At 44.8% G+C, this 17,219-nt stretch overlaps 1 protein-coding gene across 4 annotated transcripts; it reads left to right on the forward strand.

Annotated features, from left to right (window-relative positions):
• Positions 1–4,681: 4,681 nt before the first annotated feature.
• Positions 4,682–17,183, forward strand: LOC121546344 (interleukin-18 receptor 1). 4 transcript variants are annotated; one of them, XM_045209624.1, is made up of 13 exons: positions 4,682–5,008; positions 5,275–5,329; positions 5,837–6,116; positions 6,346–6,532; positions 8,583–8,751; positions 9,808–9,873; positions 10,871–10,997; positions 11,374–11,504; positions 11,894–12,043; positions 13,266–13,418; positions 14,397–14,581; positions 15,351–15,516; positions 15,698–17,183. In XM_045209624.1, the coding sequence occupies exons 2-13, from the start codon at positions 5,278–5,280 to the stop codon at positions 15,772–15,774; spliced, it is 1,743 nt and encodes a 580-aa protein (XP_045065559.1). In that variant the 5' UTR covers positions 4,682–5,008; positions 5,275–5,277; the 3' UTR covers positions 15,775–17,183. The 4 variants fall into 4 exon arrangements, with proteins under 4 accessions (XP_045065559.1, XP_045065558.1, XP_045065561.1 ...); XM_045209623.1 differs by having other exon boundaries at positions 5,278–5,329; XM_045209626.1 differs by having other exon boundaries at positions 5,278–5,329; positions 5,837–5,884.
• The last annotated feature ends 36 nt before the right edge of the window (positions 17,184–17,219 follow it).

A 17,219-nucleotide genomic window follows, 5' to 3' on the forward strand; every position in this document is an offset into this window, starting at 1 on the left:
ACGCAGCTAGGCGCCTGTTTTCGCTCGCCAAGGAACTCGCAGCGTGGCCGACTTCGTGATCGAGTTCAAGACGTTGGCTGTGGAGAGTGGGTGGAATGAGGAGTCTCTGCAAGCGGCCTTTTACCAGGGTCTGTCGGAGCAGCTCAAGGATGAGTTGATCTCCTATCCGGAGCCTAGTGACCTGGACAGCTTGGTAGCCTTGTCTATTCGGGTGGATAATCGAGTCCGAGAGCGAAGGAGGGAGAAGCAATGGGTCCCGTCCCAACCGATCAGCTTCTCAGGTTCCAGTCGGGTCGGGGATTGGACCAGAATACGCCGATCATCGTCCACCACACAGGATTAGTGGAGAGGTCCTGTCTCCCGATTCTGAACCCATGCAAGTGGGGCGGCACGGGTTAACCAAGGAGGAGCGCCAACACAGACGTAGGACTAACTGTTGCCTCTACGGTGGTGGTTCGGGACATTACCTCGCCACTTGTTCCCGGCGGTCGTCAAACTGCGCGGCTCGCTAAAGTTGGGAGGACTTTTAGCGAGCCAGTTTCGACCTCTCAATACCTCTGTCAGACCCCGTTTCCCGGCTACCCTTATGAACAGGAATCAGAGCTTAGCGATTAACGCTTTTATCGATTCAGGTGCCGATGGAAGCTTTCTTGATGCCGAGTTGGTGGAACAGCTGGGGCTTTCCAAGGAGCAATTGCCGGAAGCCATTGAAGCTACCACTCTGGACGGCAGTAGTCTGGCACGTATCACGATGAGGACTGAACCGGTTAAGATGCTGTTGTCGGGGAATCATTCTGAGATGATTTCATTCTTCATTCTGCCGTCTTCCCATGTTCCTCTGGTCCTTGGATACCCCTGGCTGAAGGAACACAATCCCACGTTCGATTGGGTGACGGGCAAGGTAACGAGTTGGAGCCTTGATTGTCATGCTAACTGTCTCAAGACTGCCTGTCCCCATTCGGTTCCCAGTCAGGTGATTGAGGCTAAACCCCCAGATTTGTCCCTGGTTCCCGAGACATATCACGATTTGGGGAAGTGTTCAGTAAGCAGAAGGCTCTGTCACTCCCCTCCCCACCGACCATATGATTGTGCCATCAACCTGTTCCCTGGAGCTGTCTACCCCAAGGGAAGGTTATACAGTATCTCCCGACCTGAACGTGAGGCTTTGGAGACCTACATCAAGGAGTCCCTAGCTGCTGGTCTCGTTCGTCCCTCGTCATCACCCCTGGGGGCAGGATTCTTCTTTGTGGGTAAGAAGGATGGCTCTCTTCGACCGTGTATTGATTATCGGGGGTTGAATGACATCACGGTCAAGAACAAGTATCCCCTGCCCTTGATGAGTTCTGCCTTCGACTCCTTACAGGGTGCTACGGTGTTCACCAAGCTAGACCTACGCAATGCGTATCACATGGTCCGGATCAGAGAGGGGGACGAGTGGTTGACGGGTTTCAATACACCGATGGGTCACTGCAGTATCAGGTGATGCCGTTTGGACTGACCAATGCTCCAGCGGTATTCCAGAGTATGGTGAACGACGTCCTGAGAGATATGATCGGTCTCTTTGTGTTTGTTTACCTGGATGACATTCTGATCTTCTCGAAGGAACCTTCCGACCACGTCCAGCATGTCCGGCAGGTTCTGCAGCGATTGTTGGAGAATCGCCTGTTCGTGAAGGCCGAGAAGTGCGAGTTTCACGCCCACACGACATCCTTCCTCGGGTACATCATCTCCAGGGGAGAGATTAGGATGGACCAGGAGAAGGTTAGAGCGGTTCTGGAATGGGCCCAGCCCGGTACGAGATTGCAGCTCCAGAGATTTTTGGGGTTTGCGAATTTCTACCGCAGATTCATCCGGGATTACAGCCGTGTGGCCGCTCCGTTAACTGCCTTGACTTCCAGTATCAGGACCTTCAAATGGAATCCGGAGGCGGATCGAGCGTTTCTGGATTTGAAGAGGCGATTCACCAACGCACCGATTCTCTCTCAACCGGACACGGCCCGTCAGTTCGCCGTTGAAGTGGACGCGTCTGATGTGGGAGTTGGCGCCATCCTGTCGCAGCGATGCTCCACGGACAGTAAACTCCATCCCTGCGCCTACTACTCGTCGCCTTTCGCCTGCGGAGAGGAACTACGATGTGGGTAACCGGGAGCTTCTCGCGGTGAAACTTGCCTTGGAGGAGTGGCGCCACTGGTTGGAGGGGGCGGAGCAACCGTTTATTGTCTGGACTGACCACAAGAATCTTGCTTACGTGCAATCGGCTAGACGTCTCAACTCCCGGCCAGGCCAGGTGGGCGTTGTTTTTCGGACGATTCAATTTTTTCCCTGACGTTCCGACCTGGATCTAAGAACGGCAAGGCGGACGCCTTGTCCCGGATGTTCTCCAAGACGGAAGAGAGTGGGTCCAAGACCGAGACAATTCTCCCCCGGAACTGCGTCGTGGGAGCAGTTATGTGGAAGATTGAGGAGGAGGTGATGGCGGCCCTTCGGACGCAGCCCGGTCCCGGTAACGGTCCACCCGGTCGGTTGTTTGTGCCTGAGTCGGTTCGCCCTGCTGTCCTCAAATGGTCCCACGCCAGCAAGATGGCTTGTCACCCTGGCGTGGCTCGGACGATGGCGTTTCTTCGCAGACGTTTTTGGTGGCCTGCCATGGCCGAGGATACTCGGGGTTTGTTGCTGCCTGTCCAGTGTGTGCGCAGAATAAGAGTACCAATCGGCCCAGCTCTGGACTACTTCACCCCCTTCCTATTCCCCGGCGACCATGGTCGCATCTGGCCCTGGACTTTGTCACTGGGTTGCCCTCTTCTGAGGGGAACACGGTCGCTCTGACTATCGTGGACAGATTCAGCAAGTTCGCCCACTTTGTGCCAATTGCCAAGCTTCCCTCTGCCTCGGAGACGTCCGAGATCCTGGTTAGGGAGGTTTTCAGGGTCCACGGTTTGCCCAGTGATATCGTTTCCGACCGTGGCCCTCAGTTTACCTCTGCTGTCTGGAAGTCCTTCTGTTTGGCCATTGGAGCTACAGTCAGTCTCACATCTGGTTTTCACCCCAATCTAATGGTCAGGCGGAGAGAGCCAACCAGAAGATGGAATCCACGCTACGCTGCCTTGTCTCCTCCAACCCCACCTCCTGGGTCTCTCAGTTGCCTTGGGTTGAGTATGCCCACAATACTCTCCCTACATCTGCCACTGGGATGTCTCCCTTCCAGTGCCTGTATGGCTACCAACCTCCCTTGTTCCCTTCTCAGGAGAAGGAGCTCTCAGTGCCCTCTGTTCAGGCCCATATTCGTGTGCCACCGGACCTGGCATCGGGCCAGAAAGGCACTCCTTAGAGTTTCGGACCGGTATCAGCTCCAGGCGAATCGCCGCCGGATCCCCGCTCCCACCTATACCATCGGAGATAGGGTCTGGTTGGCCACACGGGATCTTCCTTTACGGACTGAGTCTAGGAAGTTGTTACCGAAGTTCATTGGTCCGTTTGTGGTGGAGAAGGTGATCAATCCGGTGGCAGTTCGACTCAAACTACCGAGGACGCTCAGAGTCCATCCCACCTTTCATGTCTCCTGCCTCAAGCCTGTTTTCCCTCAGCCCTCTGTTGCCTCCTCCGCCTCCTCCTCCTCCTCCTCGGATGATCGCAGGTGGTCCTGCCTACACGGTGCGACGCATCATGGATTCCAGACGGCGGGGCCGGGGTTTCCAGTATCTCGTGGACTGGGAGGGGTATGGTCCTGAAGAGAGGAGTTGGATTCCGCGGCGACAGATCCTAGATGCTGACCTCATTCGTGACTTCTACCGCCTCCATCCTGGCGCTCCGGGAGTCCGCCCGGTGGCGTTCGTCGGAGGGGGTACTGTAACGATTCCCGGCAGTCTGAGTCAGTTCCTGTCTGTGTATTAGTTTTTCTGCTCGGGATCTCCAGTTTCCCGAGGGTTCTGGAACGCTCCCTGCCTGGTTGCCGGGCTACGTTGCTAGGCGGGAGCTCTCCTGATTTCCACACCTGCATTCCATCAGCAATCTGCACACCTGGCCCTGATCATCACCTTCATAGCTCTGACCTGACATCCATTCCCTGCCGGATCGTTAGCCATGAACAGTATGTTTGTCCGTGTATCAGCCTTGGAACTTCTAGCGTTAGTTTTGTTGTTTTGCACCTTTTTGACTTGCTGTATACTTACCTCCGTTTTGTTCTATCTGCAGTCACTCACCCGGAACCTTCACCCAACCTCTGCCTGATGGTCGGCGGCTGCCGAGCCATTACTGGACCTACCACTGCACCCTCAACAACCCATCCACGCCACCCGCTCTGTTCCCTGGATTATTCAGCCTCACTCGTGGATCTATTAAATAAACACTCACCTTTGTTTCAACTTACCTTGTCCTGGTCTGCTTCTGGGTTCTGGCTTAGTAAACCGTGACAGGTGTGCTCATTTTTAGAAGACGTCGATGGCTGGATCATCGACGGCGGTTTCTTCCTGAGTCTTCTTCTCTTCTTGGCTTCTTCAGTCTAGTCGTCCAGTCGCTGAAGATAAAAGAGAGGCTGAGTGAGGGGATGTGTCCCCTTTTATAGGGGCACCTGTGCTCCCATTGGCTGCAGGTGTGTGCATAAATTTGCTTCAGGCTGTTCTGCCTTAGGGCAGAGGGTAAACCACTAGGAGCAGAGCTCCCCTATGGGGGCGGAGCTCCACGATATAGAACCTGCAATTTCACTAGAATCAGAAAGTTTCACTTTGATATCTTACAGTTAGTATGCGTGTAGCATGCAAATAGACCACTAAACTGAGTCAATAGGTTTATTCACTCGGTCTATTTGACTATAGATTATAGGAGGAGCCATGTGAAATATAATATAACATTAATATAGATATTCCAATTCATACCGAGAACGAAATTGATATTCTAAAGTGAAAAGGGAAGTAGCCTAGAACAGAAAGCGTGACTTGAGTTTCTGTTAATGGTCTGCGAAAATACACAGTACTCTCGGAATCTTGGAATTTACCTCCACACTCACAGCTGAGTAAGTTATTAATTGTTGTATTGTAGGCTAGTCTTATTCTATATATAGTCATAAGACCTTCTATAACATAATACTGTTATGCTGATCTGGTAGTACCTGTTTATATTTTTGTAAATACTTTTATGAAAAGTTCTCTTAAGTTTCTCCGCAATATACATTCTTAATATATATATATATATATATATTACCTGCCATTCAGGGGGCTTTTTCCCCACTGACTTTCTCTCACTGTGTGTGTTTGTGTGTTTGTCTGTGTGTGAATTAAGAAGATGGTGAAGATGAACCCACTGTTTATGATCCTCCTCCTCTCCACATCCTTAGGTATGTTAGAATTAGCAGGTTACACATGTTTTATAAGTAACATTTGATGAGAATCCTGCCCTAGAAACTGGTGATAGCCAACCAAAGGACAATTTTTATAACAAACCTTTCACCATTAATTGTTGTACTATAGAGCACCCTCTAACAATTTGAAGGTTGTTGTGAAATGTTGATTTGTACCGCATAAAATATTTGTACAGTACATTTAGGCTACCCTATATAGTGCACTACTTTTGACCAGGGACCATGGCACCCTGTTCCCTACATAGTGCCCAATGGGGAGCCCTGGTCAACAGTAGTGCACTATGTAGGGAATAGGCTGCCATGGACCCTGGTCAAAAGTAGTGCCCTATATAGGGAATAGGGTGTCATGGACCCTGGTCAAAAGTAGTGCACTATGTAGGGAATAGGCTGCCATGGACCCTGGTCAAAATTAGTGCCCTATATAGGGAATAGGGTGCCCTCAGTCCTCCACTGAGATGGTCTATCTTGGATGTTCTTCCACAGAGCTGGTCAGAGGAGGCTGTTCGTCATGTGACGCTCCTCCATCTCCATGTAAGTTGTGTGTCCAACGTCCTGTTTATGTCCGGGAGGGAGAAATGGCAGTGCTGCAGTGCCCGCTGCGGACCACCAGGGCAGGGCACAGGGAGGGGAACCTGACCCTGGCATGGCGCAACCACTCTGGGCCTGGGGAGCTGCAGGAGCCTGTGGTGTGGAGGTCTGAAGACACTCTCGTCATCTTGAGGGTCTCCCCCAACGAACAGGGGTCCTACTCCTGCTCACTGCTGTATGTCTGTCACTTACAAATATAGATGGCCTTTTATTGTCCGTTTTATCAATCATACTTTTGTTCTTCAATTGTCTTCTCCTTCCGTCTGATGTATTTTATTTTATTTTATTCTGTTGATTGATTGATTGATTGAATTAATGGTTGATGGTTTGATTGATTGGTTGATTTAATGATCAATTGCTTGATTGATTGATTGATTGTCATATCTTTCTCTGGACCGTTGCAGCAATGCCAGTGGCCAGCCCCTGAGGACAGCGTGGTTTAACATCACAGTGTTCTCTGGTCAGTGCTACACAGACATGGATGTGTATCTATCAACTTGCTATCTGGGAGAGTCCTGCGAAAAGTATACATGCACGTCGGACCACAGCATCCCACAAAACTTCACCAAACTGAAATATACGTGGTACAAGGTATGGCTTCTTCTTTTCTTTGTCCCCCTCCTCCACCAGTTGGCAAAGTAGTAGTAAATATTCAGTGATGGTGAGTTTCCACTAGTTCTACTTACTTGCCTTTGGTTAAAACGAAAGACATACAGTGGGGAAAATAAGTATTTAGTCAGCCACCAATTGTGCAAGTTCTCCCACTTAAAAAGATGAGAGAGGCCTGTAATTTTCATCATAGGTACACGTCAACTATGACAGACAAATTGAGAGAAAAAAAATCCAGAAAATCACATATAGCCTAGCCAGTCTCCAGATCTCAACCCCATAGAAAATCTTTGGAGGGAGTTGAAAGTCCGTGTTGCCCAGCGACAGCCCCAAAACATCACTGCTCTAGAGGAGATCTGCATGGAGGAATTGGCCAAAATACCAGCAACAGTGTGTGAAAACCTTGTGAAGACTTACAGAAAACGTTTGACCTGTGTCATTGCCAACAAAGGGTATATAACAAAGTATTGAGAAACTTTTGTTATTGACCAAATACTTATTTTCCACCATAATTTGCAAATCAATTCATTAAAAATCCTACAATGTGATTTTCTGGATTTTTTTTTCTCATTTTGTCTGTCATAGTTGACGTGTACCTATGATGAAAATTACAGGCCTCTCTCATCTTTTTAAGTGGGAGAACTTGCACAATTGGTGGCTGACTAAATACTTTTTTTCCCACTGTATGTCATTACATCTGCTTGAGGAGGTGTGTTTTCCCCCTAGCCGTTGGCAAAGTATTATTGAATAGTCTGTTGAAGGTGATTTATTCCACGAGGCAAAAAGCCACAGGGTATTTCCCTGTTATATCATGTTTTCCCCTAGCCTGGGTGGCTGTCCTAGCTAGCGTAGGGGCCAGCATCAATGTTTTAGTTCACCAGTCATGGATGGTGCAGCAAAAACAACTCTCAGTTTTGCGACTAGCGTCAATAGACAGGCTTTGAATTACCTGTTTATTACCAGTTTATTACCAGTTTATTGCCCGTTTATTACCTGTTTAGTACCTGTTTATTACCTGTTTAGTACCTGTTTATTACCTGTTTAGTACCTGTTTATTACCTATTTATAACATGTGTATTAATCACATTTATTTATAAAGTCACAAAGTGCTTATACAGAAACCCAGCCTAAAACCCCAACCAGCAAGCAATGCAGATGTAGAAGCACGGTGGCTAGGACAAACTCCCTGTGTATTACATGTGTATTACCTGTTTATTGCCTGTTTATTGCCTGTTTATTACCTGTTTATTACCTGTTTATTACCTGTGTATTACCTGTTTATTACATGTGTAATACCTGTTTATTGCCTGTTTGTTGCCTGTTATTACCTGTTTATTACATGTGTATTACCTGTTTATTACCTGTTTATTACCTGTTTATTGCCTGTTATTACCTGTTTATTGCCTGTTATTACCTGTTTATTACCTGTTTATTGCCTGTTATTACCTGTTTATTACATGTGTATTACCTGTTTATTACCTGTTTATTGCCTGTTTATTGCCTGTTATTACCTGTTTATTACATGTTTATTACCTGTTTATTACATAATATAATAATAATATGCCATTTAGCAGACGCTTTTATCCAAAGCGACTTACAGTCATGCGTTCATACATTTTTGTGTATGGGTGGTCCCGGGGATCGAACCCACTACCCTGGCGTTACAAGCGCCGTGCTCTACCAGCTGAGCTACAGAGGACCACATGTGTATTACCTGTTTATTACCTGTGTATTACCTGTTTATTACCTGTTTATTACATGTTTAATGCCTGTTATTACCTGTTTATTACATGTGTATTACCTGTTTATTGCCTGTTATTACCTGTTTATTACATGTTTATTGCCTGTTTATGACCTGTTTATTACCTGTTTATTACCTGTTTATTGCCTGTTTATTACCTGTTTATTACATGTTTAATGCCTGTTATTACCTGTTTATTACATGTGTAATACCTGTTTATTGCCTGTTTATTGCCTGTTATTACCTGTTTATTACCTGTTTATTACCTGTGTATTGATTAATGTATTGTAGAACTGTGACACAGAGTTACCCTCTGACTTTGGCGATGGATACCTGGAAAGTGCTACTGAGAGTGACAGTGGTTACTATACCTGCACTTCATACTATACATACAACTCAAACCTCCATGATGGACAGGTGTTTACCTTGTCCAAAACCATGGAGCGGACAATTAAACAAGGTAAGAAGCTACTGTACAGTACTGTATATCAGGGTTGGGGTCAATTCATTTCAATTCCAGTCAATTCAGAAAGTAAACCAAATTTCAATTCCAATTCAAAAATGTTACTCATTGTAAAGCATTGAAGAGAATTTGAATGTGAATTTCAGTGCAATTCCTAAATCGACTGGAATTTAAATGGAATTGACTCCAACCCTGCTGTATGGTTTTGGACTTTCTGACCTTTTGCAAAGATACCTTGAAATGTATTTGTCAATTAAGATTTATTCAATGTTTGGTTGATCTGAATCTGGATTCTAGGGGAAAGCTAAAGTCAATGCAAGAACAAGGATCTGTAACTTTTGCCCATAGTTATGGTTTATTTTGTTCAAAACAATTGATAGAAAGTGAATGTATTGTTCCCTTTTAACTACATTCATGTTTGTGTTTTAACTACAGTGATATTTCTGTTTTAACTACAGTGATATTTCTGTTTTAACTACAGGGATATTTCTGTTTTAACTGCAGTGCTATTTCTGTTTTAACTACAGGGATATTTCTGTTTTAACTGCAGTGATATTTCTGTTTTAACTGCAGTGATATTTCTGTTTTAACTACCGGTACAGTGCTATTTCTGTTTTAACTACAGGGATATTTCTGTTTTAACTGCAGTGATATTTCTGTTTTAACTGCAGTGATATTTCTGTTTTAACTACAGTGATATTTCTGTTTTAACTACAGGGATATTTCTGTTTTAACTACAGTGATATTTCTGTTTTAACTACAGTGATATTTCTGTTTTAACTACAGGGATATTTCTGTTTTAACTACAGGGATATTTCTGTTTTAACTACAGGGATATTTCTGTTTTAACTAGGGATATTTCTGTTTTAACTACAGGGATATTTCTGTTTTAACTACAGGGATATTTCTGTTTTAACTAGTGATATTTCTGTTTTAACTAGTGATATTTCTGTTTTAACTACAGGGATATTTCTGTTTTAACTACAGGGATATTTCTGTTTTAACTACAGTGATATTTCTGTTTTAACTGCAGTGATATTATTGTTTGTACAGGAAGTTCCCATTTAAAGCCAAAGATCATTAGCCCTCAGGATGGGGAGTTTATTGAAGTACATATGGGTGAGTTCCTCTACCTATCTGTATGGGTGTAAATCAGCGTTTTCAGTCAAGTGTGTGTCCGTGTGTGTGTGCGCGTGCGCGTGCGTGTGTGTGTGTATGTGTACCTGCGTGTGTGTGTATGCAATATCCATGTGAATTATGTTTTGTGTTTGATCTACATTCTAGAATGTTCAGTAACACTTTACTGAAGGTGTACAGGTCTAATGCTTTATGATTAATTCATAAGGCGTTGTAAGCCTTGTTACAACAAGTAACATACATTATAAGTAACTGTATGCTCTAAGTCAGGGATGGGCAACTTGTGGCCCAGGCACAAGGATCAACCCCCCCCCCCCTCACACACACCTTTTGGGGGACTCAGTCGGGGTCTCAACTTACTGTTGCGAGATAGAACAGTAGAATATACAAAAAGCAATTTCAAAATGTGGTTGTGCATCAACAGTTTTTATCTTGTTATGCCAGTCACTGATAGTCACTCAATTAGGCCATGTCAGCTAACATTTTATAGATTGGTAAGTTAGTCTAACGGCCAACTATCTTATCTAAACTTAGTAATCATAGTTCAGATAAGTTCAGATTATTTGTAGCCTTCACCCCCATCAGAGTTGCCCATCCCTGTGGCCTCCACCCCCATCAGAGTTGCCCATCCCTGTGGCCTCCACCCCCATCAGAGTTTCCCATCCCTGTAGCCTCCACCCCTATCAGAGTTTCCCATCCCTGTGGCCTCCACCCCCATCAGAGTTGCCCATCCCTGTGGCCTTCACCCCCATCAGAGTTTCCCATCCCTGCGGCCTTCACCCCCATCAGAGTTGCCCATCCCTGTGGCCTTCACCCCCCATCAGAGTTTCCCATCCCTGTGGCCTCCACCCCCATCAGAGTTTCCCTCCCTGTGCCTCCCCCATCAGAGTTTCCCATCCCTGTGGCCTTCACCCCCATCAGAGTTGCCCATCCCTGCTCTAAGTAAAGTGTTAGTGAATGTTGTGTGTGTTTTCTCCAGGATCCACTGTGGTGGTGGTCTGCAGGGCTGTCCTGTCCTCTGAATTTGACTCCTTCCACTGGATGGAAAACATATCTTTTGTGGAGGAGAACATGGAGGCCCTACCAGTGTTTTACAATACTTCACAGTGAGCATGTACAGTCACTACAGAAACGACCTGGGTTCAAATACTATTTAAAATCTTTCAAATACTTTGAGCGCTTCCTTCAGCCTGCCTGGAGCACTTTTGTGACTATTCTATTGGTTCCGTTGTGCAAGGAAAGCCCAATCAAGCCCAGATAAAGGATGTGAAATATGCATTTACAGCAAACGGCATAGTCGCTGAACAGTAGACAAGTATACTATCATGAGATTGATTGATCAGTTGATATGATGACATCAGCTTTTTTTTCCTTCTGAAGACTATTTCCCTGGTTTATCAGCCCAGTTACTCATCCCTCTAAAACGAGTAAAGAAACGCGGTTCTCCACAGTTAACGCAACACACTTGACTGTTTCCTCCAGAGAGAATGGCCATCACCTGGTATCGCTGGTGATCAGGCAGGTGTCCGAGGAGCAGCTGAGGAACAGATACACCTGTAAATTGGAGTATCCATCTGGGACCTCCAACGTCTCTATCACCTTCAAACAGAGGAGTAAGTCAAGCATCCTCTTAAAGGGACATTTCAACACTTATCTACTGAATAATGAGTATGAGGTAGATTATTATTTTATGTCCCATTAAAAGGCACAGTCTTTGCTTTCCAATCATTACAAATATTACAGAGTCTGCCTTTATCAAACTCTACTGGCCATTTCACAGAACCCTCTCTTCTGCTCTTAGGTTACCATGACATTTAATCAAGAAGAGTTTATTATCACTTCTGTGTGAAATTCTAATGATTATCTCAGATTTCTTTCCTCCAGTTTCTCTTTCCGCTGTACAGTAACAGCTGTTTGATATTATCAGGTTTATTTGTGTGTATGTGCGTGTGTGCGTGCGTGGCCGTGTGTGTGTTCATGTGTATTTCATGGCCTCCTTTAGGTCCACCCCAGTTTCACTTCCTGGTGCTGGGTATAGTAGGGGTCTTTGCCGTGACGGTGGTGGTGGTGACTGTTGTCTATGTCAAGCTGAAGGTGGACCTCATTCTGTTTCTCAGAGATGATCTGGGTTGGCATCATCACAACACTGCTGGTGAGAATAATGCCAAACATGCCAATGTCACATTGAAACAGTCTTGTTGTAGATCGTGTTTCACCACATGATTTGGATTAATTGTGTTATTTCAGATGGGATGTGTTATGACGCCTATGTGCTGTGCTATAATGTATATGTCCTGTGTTATTATGTCTATGTCCTGTGTTATTATGTCTATGTCCAGTGTTATGTCTATGTCCTGTGTTATTATGTCTATGTCCTGTGTTATAATGTCTATGTCCTGTGTTATAATGTCTATGTCCTGTGTTATAATGCCTATGTCCTGTGTTATAATGTCTATGTCCTGTGTTATAATGCCTATGTCCTGTGCTATAATGTCTATGTCCTGTGTTATAATGTCTATGTCCTGTGTTATAATGTCTATGTCCTGTGTTATAATGTCTATGTCCTGTGGTATGTCTATGTCCTGTGTTATAATGTCTATGTCCTGTGTTATAATGTCTATGCCCTGTGTTATAATGTCTATGTCCTGTGTTATAATGTCTATGTCCTGTGTTATAATGTCTATGCCCTGTGTTATAATGTCTATGTCCTGTGTTATAATGTCTATGTCCTGTGTTATAATGTCTATGTCCTGTGTTATAATGCCTATGTCCTGTGTTATAATGTCTATGTCCTGTGTTATAATGTTTGTCCTTGTTATAATGCCTATGTTTTTATAATGTCTATGTCCTGTGTTATAATGTCTATGTCCTGTGTTATAATGTCTATGTCCTGTGTTATAATGTCTATGTCCTGTGTTATGTCTATGTCCTGTGTTATAATGCCTATGTCCTGTGTTATGTCTATGTCCTGTGTTATAATGTCTATGTCCTGTGTTATAATGTCTATGTCCTTTTGTATGTCTATGTCCTGTGTTATAATGTCTATGTCCTGTGTTATAATGTCTATGTCCTGTGTTATAATGTCTATGTCCTGTGTTATTATGTCTATGTCCTGTGTTATAATGTCTATGCCCTGTGTTATAATGCCTATGTCCTGTGTTATAATGTCTATGTCCTGTGTTATAATGTCTATGTCCTGTGTTATAATGTCTATGTCCTGTGTTATAATGTCTATGTCCTGTGTTATAATGCCTATGTCCTGTGTTATAATGTCTATGTCCTGTGTTATAATGTCTATGTCCTGTGGTATGTCTATGTCCTGTGTTATAATGTCTAAGTCCTGTGTTATAATGTGTCTGAATGGTTTGTTTCAGATGGGAAGCGTTACGATGCCTATGTGTTGTGTTATAAGAGTGACTCAAAGTCAGGCGTCAGTGAGGAGGACAGGCGTCAGGTGGAGGAGGTGCTGGAGGAGGAGTATGGCTACAGCCTGTGTCTCTACGACCGTGACGTGCTCCCTGGGGAGGGTGAGTCAGTCCACTGTCCTCACATCGGTCCTCATACTGGTGTGTGTGTGTGTGTGTGTGTGTATGCACTGTTCTTGTACCTATTCCTGTTTCTGTTCCTTTATCTGTACCCGTTCCTGTTCCTGTTCCTATACCATTTCCTGTTCATGTTCCTGTTCCTGTTTCTGTTCCTGTACCATTTCCTGTTCCTGTTCCTGTACCTGTACCTGTTCCTGTTCCTGTTCCTGCACCATTTCCTGTTCCTGTACCCATATCCGTACCTGTTCCTGTTCCTGTTCCTGTACCTTTACCTGTTCCTGTTCCTGTACCCGTACCTGTACCTGTTCCTGTACCATTACCTGTACCTGTTCCTGTACCATTTCCTGTTCCTGTACCCGTTCCTGTTCCTGTACCCGTTCCTGTTCCTGTTCCTGTTTCTGTTCCTGTACCTGTTCCTGTTCCTGTTCCCATTCCCGTACCCGTTCCTGTTCCTTTATCTGTTCCTGTACCCATTCCTGTTCCTGTACCTGTTCCTGTTCCTGTTTCTGTTTCTGTTCCTGTACAATTTCCTGTGTCTGTTCCTGTTCCTGTACCCATATCCGTACCTGTTCCTGTACCCGTTCCCATTCCCGTACCCGTTCCTGTTCCTGTTCCTGTTCCTGTACCTGTTCCTGTTTCTGTTCCTGTACCATTTCCTGTTCCTGTACCCATATCCGTACCTGTTCCTGTTCCTGTTCCTGTACCTTTACCTGTTCCTGTTCCTGTTCCTGTACCCGTATCCGTTCCTTTACCTGTACCTGTTCCTATACCTGTTCCTGTTCCTGTACCTGTTCATGTTACCGTTCCCGTTCCCATTCCTGTTCCTATTCCTGTTCCTGTACCTGTTCCTGTACCTGTTCCTGTACCCGTTCATGTTACCGTTCCCGTTCCCGTTCCTATTCCTATTCCTGTTCCTGTTCCTGTTCCTGTATCAGTACAGTATGTGCTATGTGTTTCCAGCGGTGGCTGAGGCGGTGCTGGGGTGTATCGAGCAGAGCCGGAGACTGATCCTGGTGCCCAGCAGCCTGGGGCTGAACCCAGGGCAGGACAGCCAGTATGGTCTGCTCACTGGGCTCCATGCTGCACTGGTGGAACGGCAGACCTGGCTAGTCCTCATCCAAACAGAGTCAGCCCCAGACAGCCAGGTAGTTATGCCTATGGACGAGTTATGCCTACAGTGCCGTGCAAAAGTATTCATCCCCCTTGGTATTCTTCCTATTTTGTTGCATTACAACCTGTAATTTAAATGGATTTTTATTTGGATTTCATGTAATGGACATACACAAAATAGTCCAAATTGGTGAAGTGAAAAATTTAATAAAAACTTGTTTCACAAAATTCTAAAAAAGAAATACCGGAAAAGTGGTGCGTGCATATGTATTCACCCCCTTTGCTATGAAGCCCCTAAATAAGATCTGGTGCAACCAATTACCTTCAGAAGTCACATAATTAGTTCAATAAAGTCACCTGTGTGCAATCTAAGTGTCACATGATCTGTCACATGATCTCAGTATATATACACCTGTTCTGAAAGGCCCCAGAGTCTGCAACACCACTAAGCAAGGGGCACCACCAAGCAAGCGGCACCATGAAGACTCCATTTCCTTTCAAACTGCTTCAACTCCATTTCCTTTCCAAAGCAGACTAGAAACACTTTGTATTTTTCCACTTTTGCAATTGGTTGTGCTTGTTCGTTTTTAGTGTTTTTTCGAGAATCTATTTTGTAATGAAAAGCACTATAAGCTAAATGAGTGATTGTAGTGACCTTAACACAACACCTAGTGATCTCGTCAAGGGGTTTGGATCTCTTGGTGTAACAACTGAGCTGTTGGGTTGGCAGTCGGTGTTCCTCCGTTCAAGTCCCGGTCGGGGCTACCCCCCAAAATCCGCTACATTATTCTGTATTATTTTTAGGTGGATCTGGAGCTGGACTCCCTCCCTGAGGCCCTGCGGCTGCTGGCCCAGTCAGGACACACCGTCACCTGGAGGGGCTCCCACTCCAAACCCCTCTCCTCACCCTTCTGGAAGGAGCTGCGCTACCGTATGCCTGCCAGGACCAGACGGCGCCCCCCAAAGGATGGTAGGACCATTCTGTGATTATATAGGCTCCAGGGCAGGGTTTGGGTTCAGTCAATTCACAAAGTAAACTGAAATTCAAAATGAAATAATAGCATCTATTGAAATTGAATCTCTTTATTTTTATTTTTTATTTTTTTATTTTTTTTACTTCAAATTGACCCCAACCCTGCTCCGGGGTCAAGTTTCCTCAAGGTACAGAGCTAGGATCAGCTTCCCCTCCCCCAATCCTCAACCATTAGTGGGGACAATGCTAAACTGACCCAAGGTCAGCATCTAAGGCCAACTTCACCCTACTCCGATTATACTGTATATTAGGACAAGATGGGGGAATGTTATACCATAACATTATTATGTAGATCATGTTATTACAACAGAATCCTCCAGACAGCCTATAGACCTGTTACCCTGAAAGATGAGTGAAATAAATGCATCTAACGTGATTAATGTGCAATTATTACCTACATGAGTGAAATCGTTTATTTGTAATTTTTTTAAAAGCAGCTTTTCTGTGTTGGAATGGTGCTGCCGTACTCCCAGCAACAGAATGGTGTGGGCGTATACTGGTCATTAAAAATATTCATGCGAATAGACCGCTGATTGGCAATGAGCTCAGCCAATGAGCCAACATGACATCATGTTCTATGAGGCAATAGCAAGTGGTGTATTTGAGATATAGGTTTGAGGTGGGGGGTTTTGTGGGGGGTTTCTCAAATGTATGCTTTGGCCACAAATATGAGTATAGGACATTATTTGGTTATGAGTTAATGGAATATGAACTTTTAAAAGTGAGATTTTCACTGGACAGTTACTTTAAGACCCATTGACTTCCATTCAAAACTACCACGGCATGCTCTGCTTGTCCAGTGGACAGAATAATTGTCTTTCTCGCTCCACCTGTTTCTCTCTGTTCCCAGTCGGGGGCCAGACCCCCCCAAAAAAACGTTCATTGATTCAAGGAAAGACCACACGCACAGCAGCAAGTCACACCTGAATGTACGTACACTCCCCAGAAACATGAAACAGAAGTGACATAGAGAAGAAATGCATTAATTCCTTGGCCCTGATATTTCATAGGGCTGTATGTAGGAGTCTGCTATGATAAGAATCACAATCGAATCACCAAGTACATTTACATGAACCATGAATTTGACCTGGTGAAAGATGCTGACAACTATAAACAGAATGTCCAGACAGGATATATAGATGAAGAATTTACACATAATCCACATGATATGAGTACGGTAGATGGGGTTATAACAGGTATTGATGAAGTCATTTATGACTGATTAAATGTGTCTTGTTTTGTGTTTACTTATTTTGTGTTTTAGTTCTGTTTTATCTAGACAGTAGTAGTCCTCAATGTGGGCATTTCTTATTGTGTTTTCATTGAGCCTTTATTTGGGTATTTAAGCCTGGGCATAAAATGTGCAAAGGGACTATGGGACCTGGTCCAAAGTAGTGTACTATATGGGACACAGCCTCTCTGATTCTGTCAACAGATGTCAAACCAAGTCTTGAGAGGCTGTGCCAAAGCCTGTATCATTCATTACAGAACATATCTGTCCACCCTACTCTGTTTGCCATGTAATGGTCTGTATACTCACCACTGTTCAGTATTACTAATGTATTGACACTGGGCTTCAATAAATGTTTTACACTTGCAACAAAGACGACTAATTGGTGAGTTCTTCGGGGAGGAAAATA

This window comes from Coregonus clupeaformis, chromosome 30 (genome assembly GCF_020615455.1).
Source record: "Coregonus clupeaformis isolate EN_2021a chromosome 30, ASM2061545v1, whole genome shotgun sequence".
Classification (NCBI taxonomy): domain Eukaryota; kingdom Metazoa; phylum Chordata; class Actinopteri; order Salmoniformes; family Salmonidae; genus Coregonus; species Coregonus clupeaformis.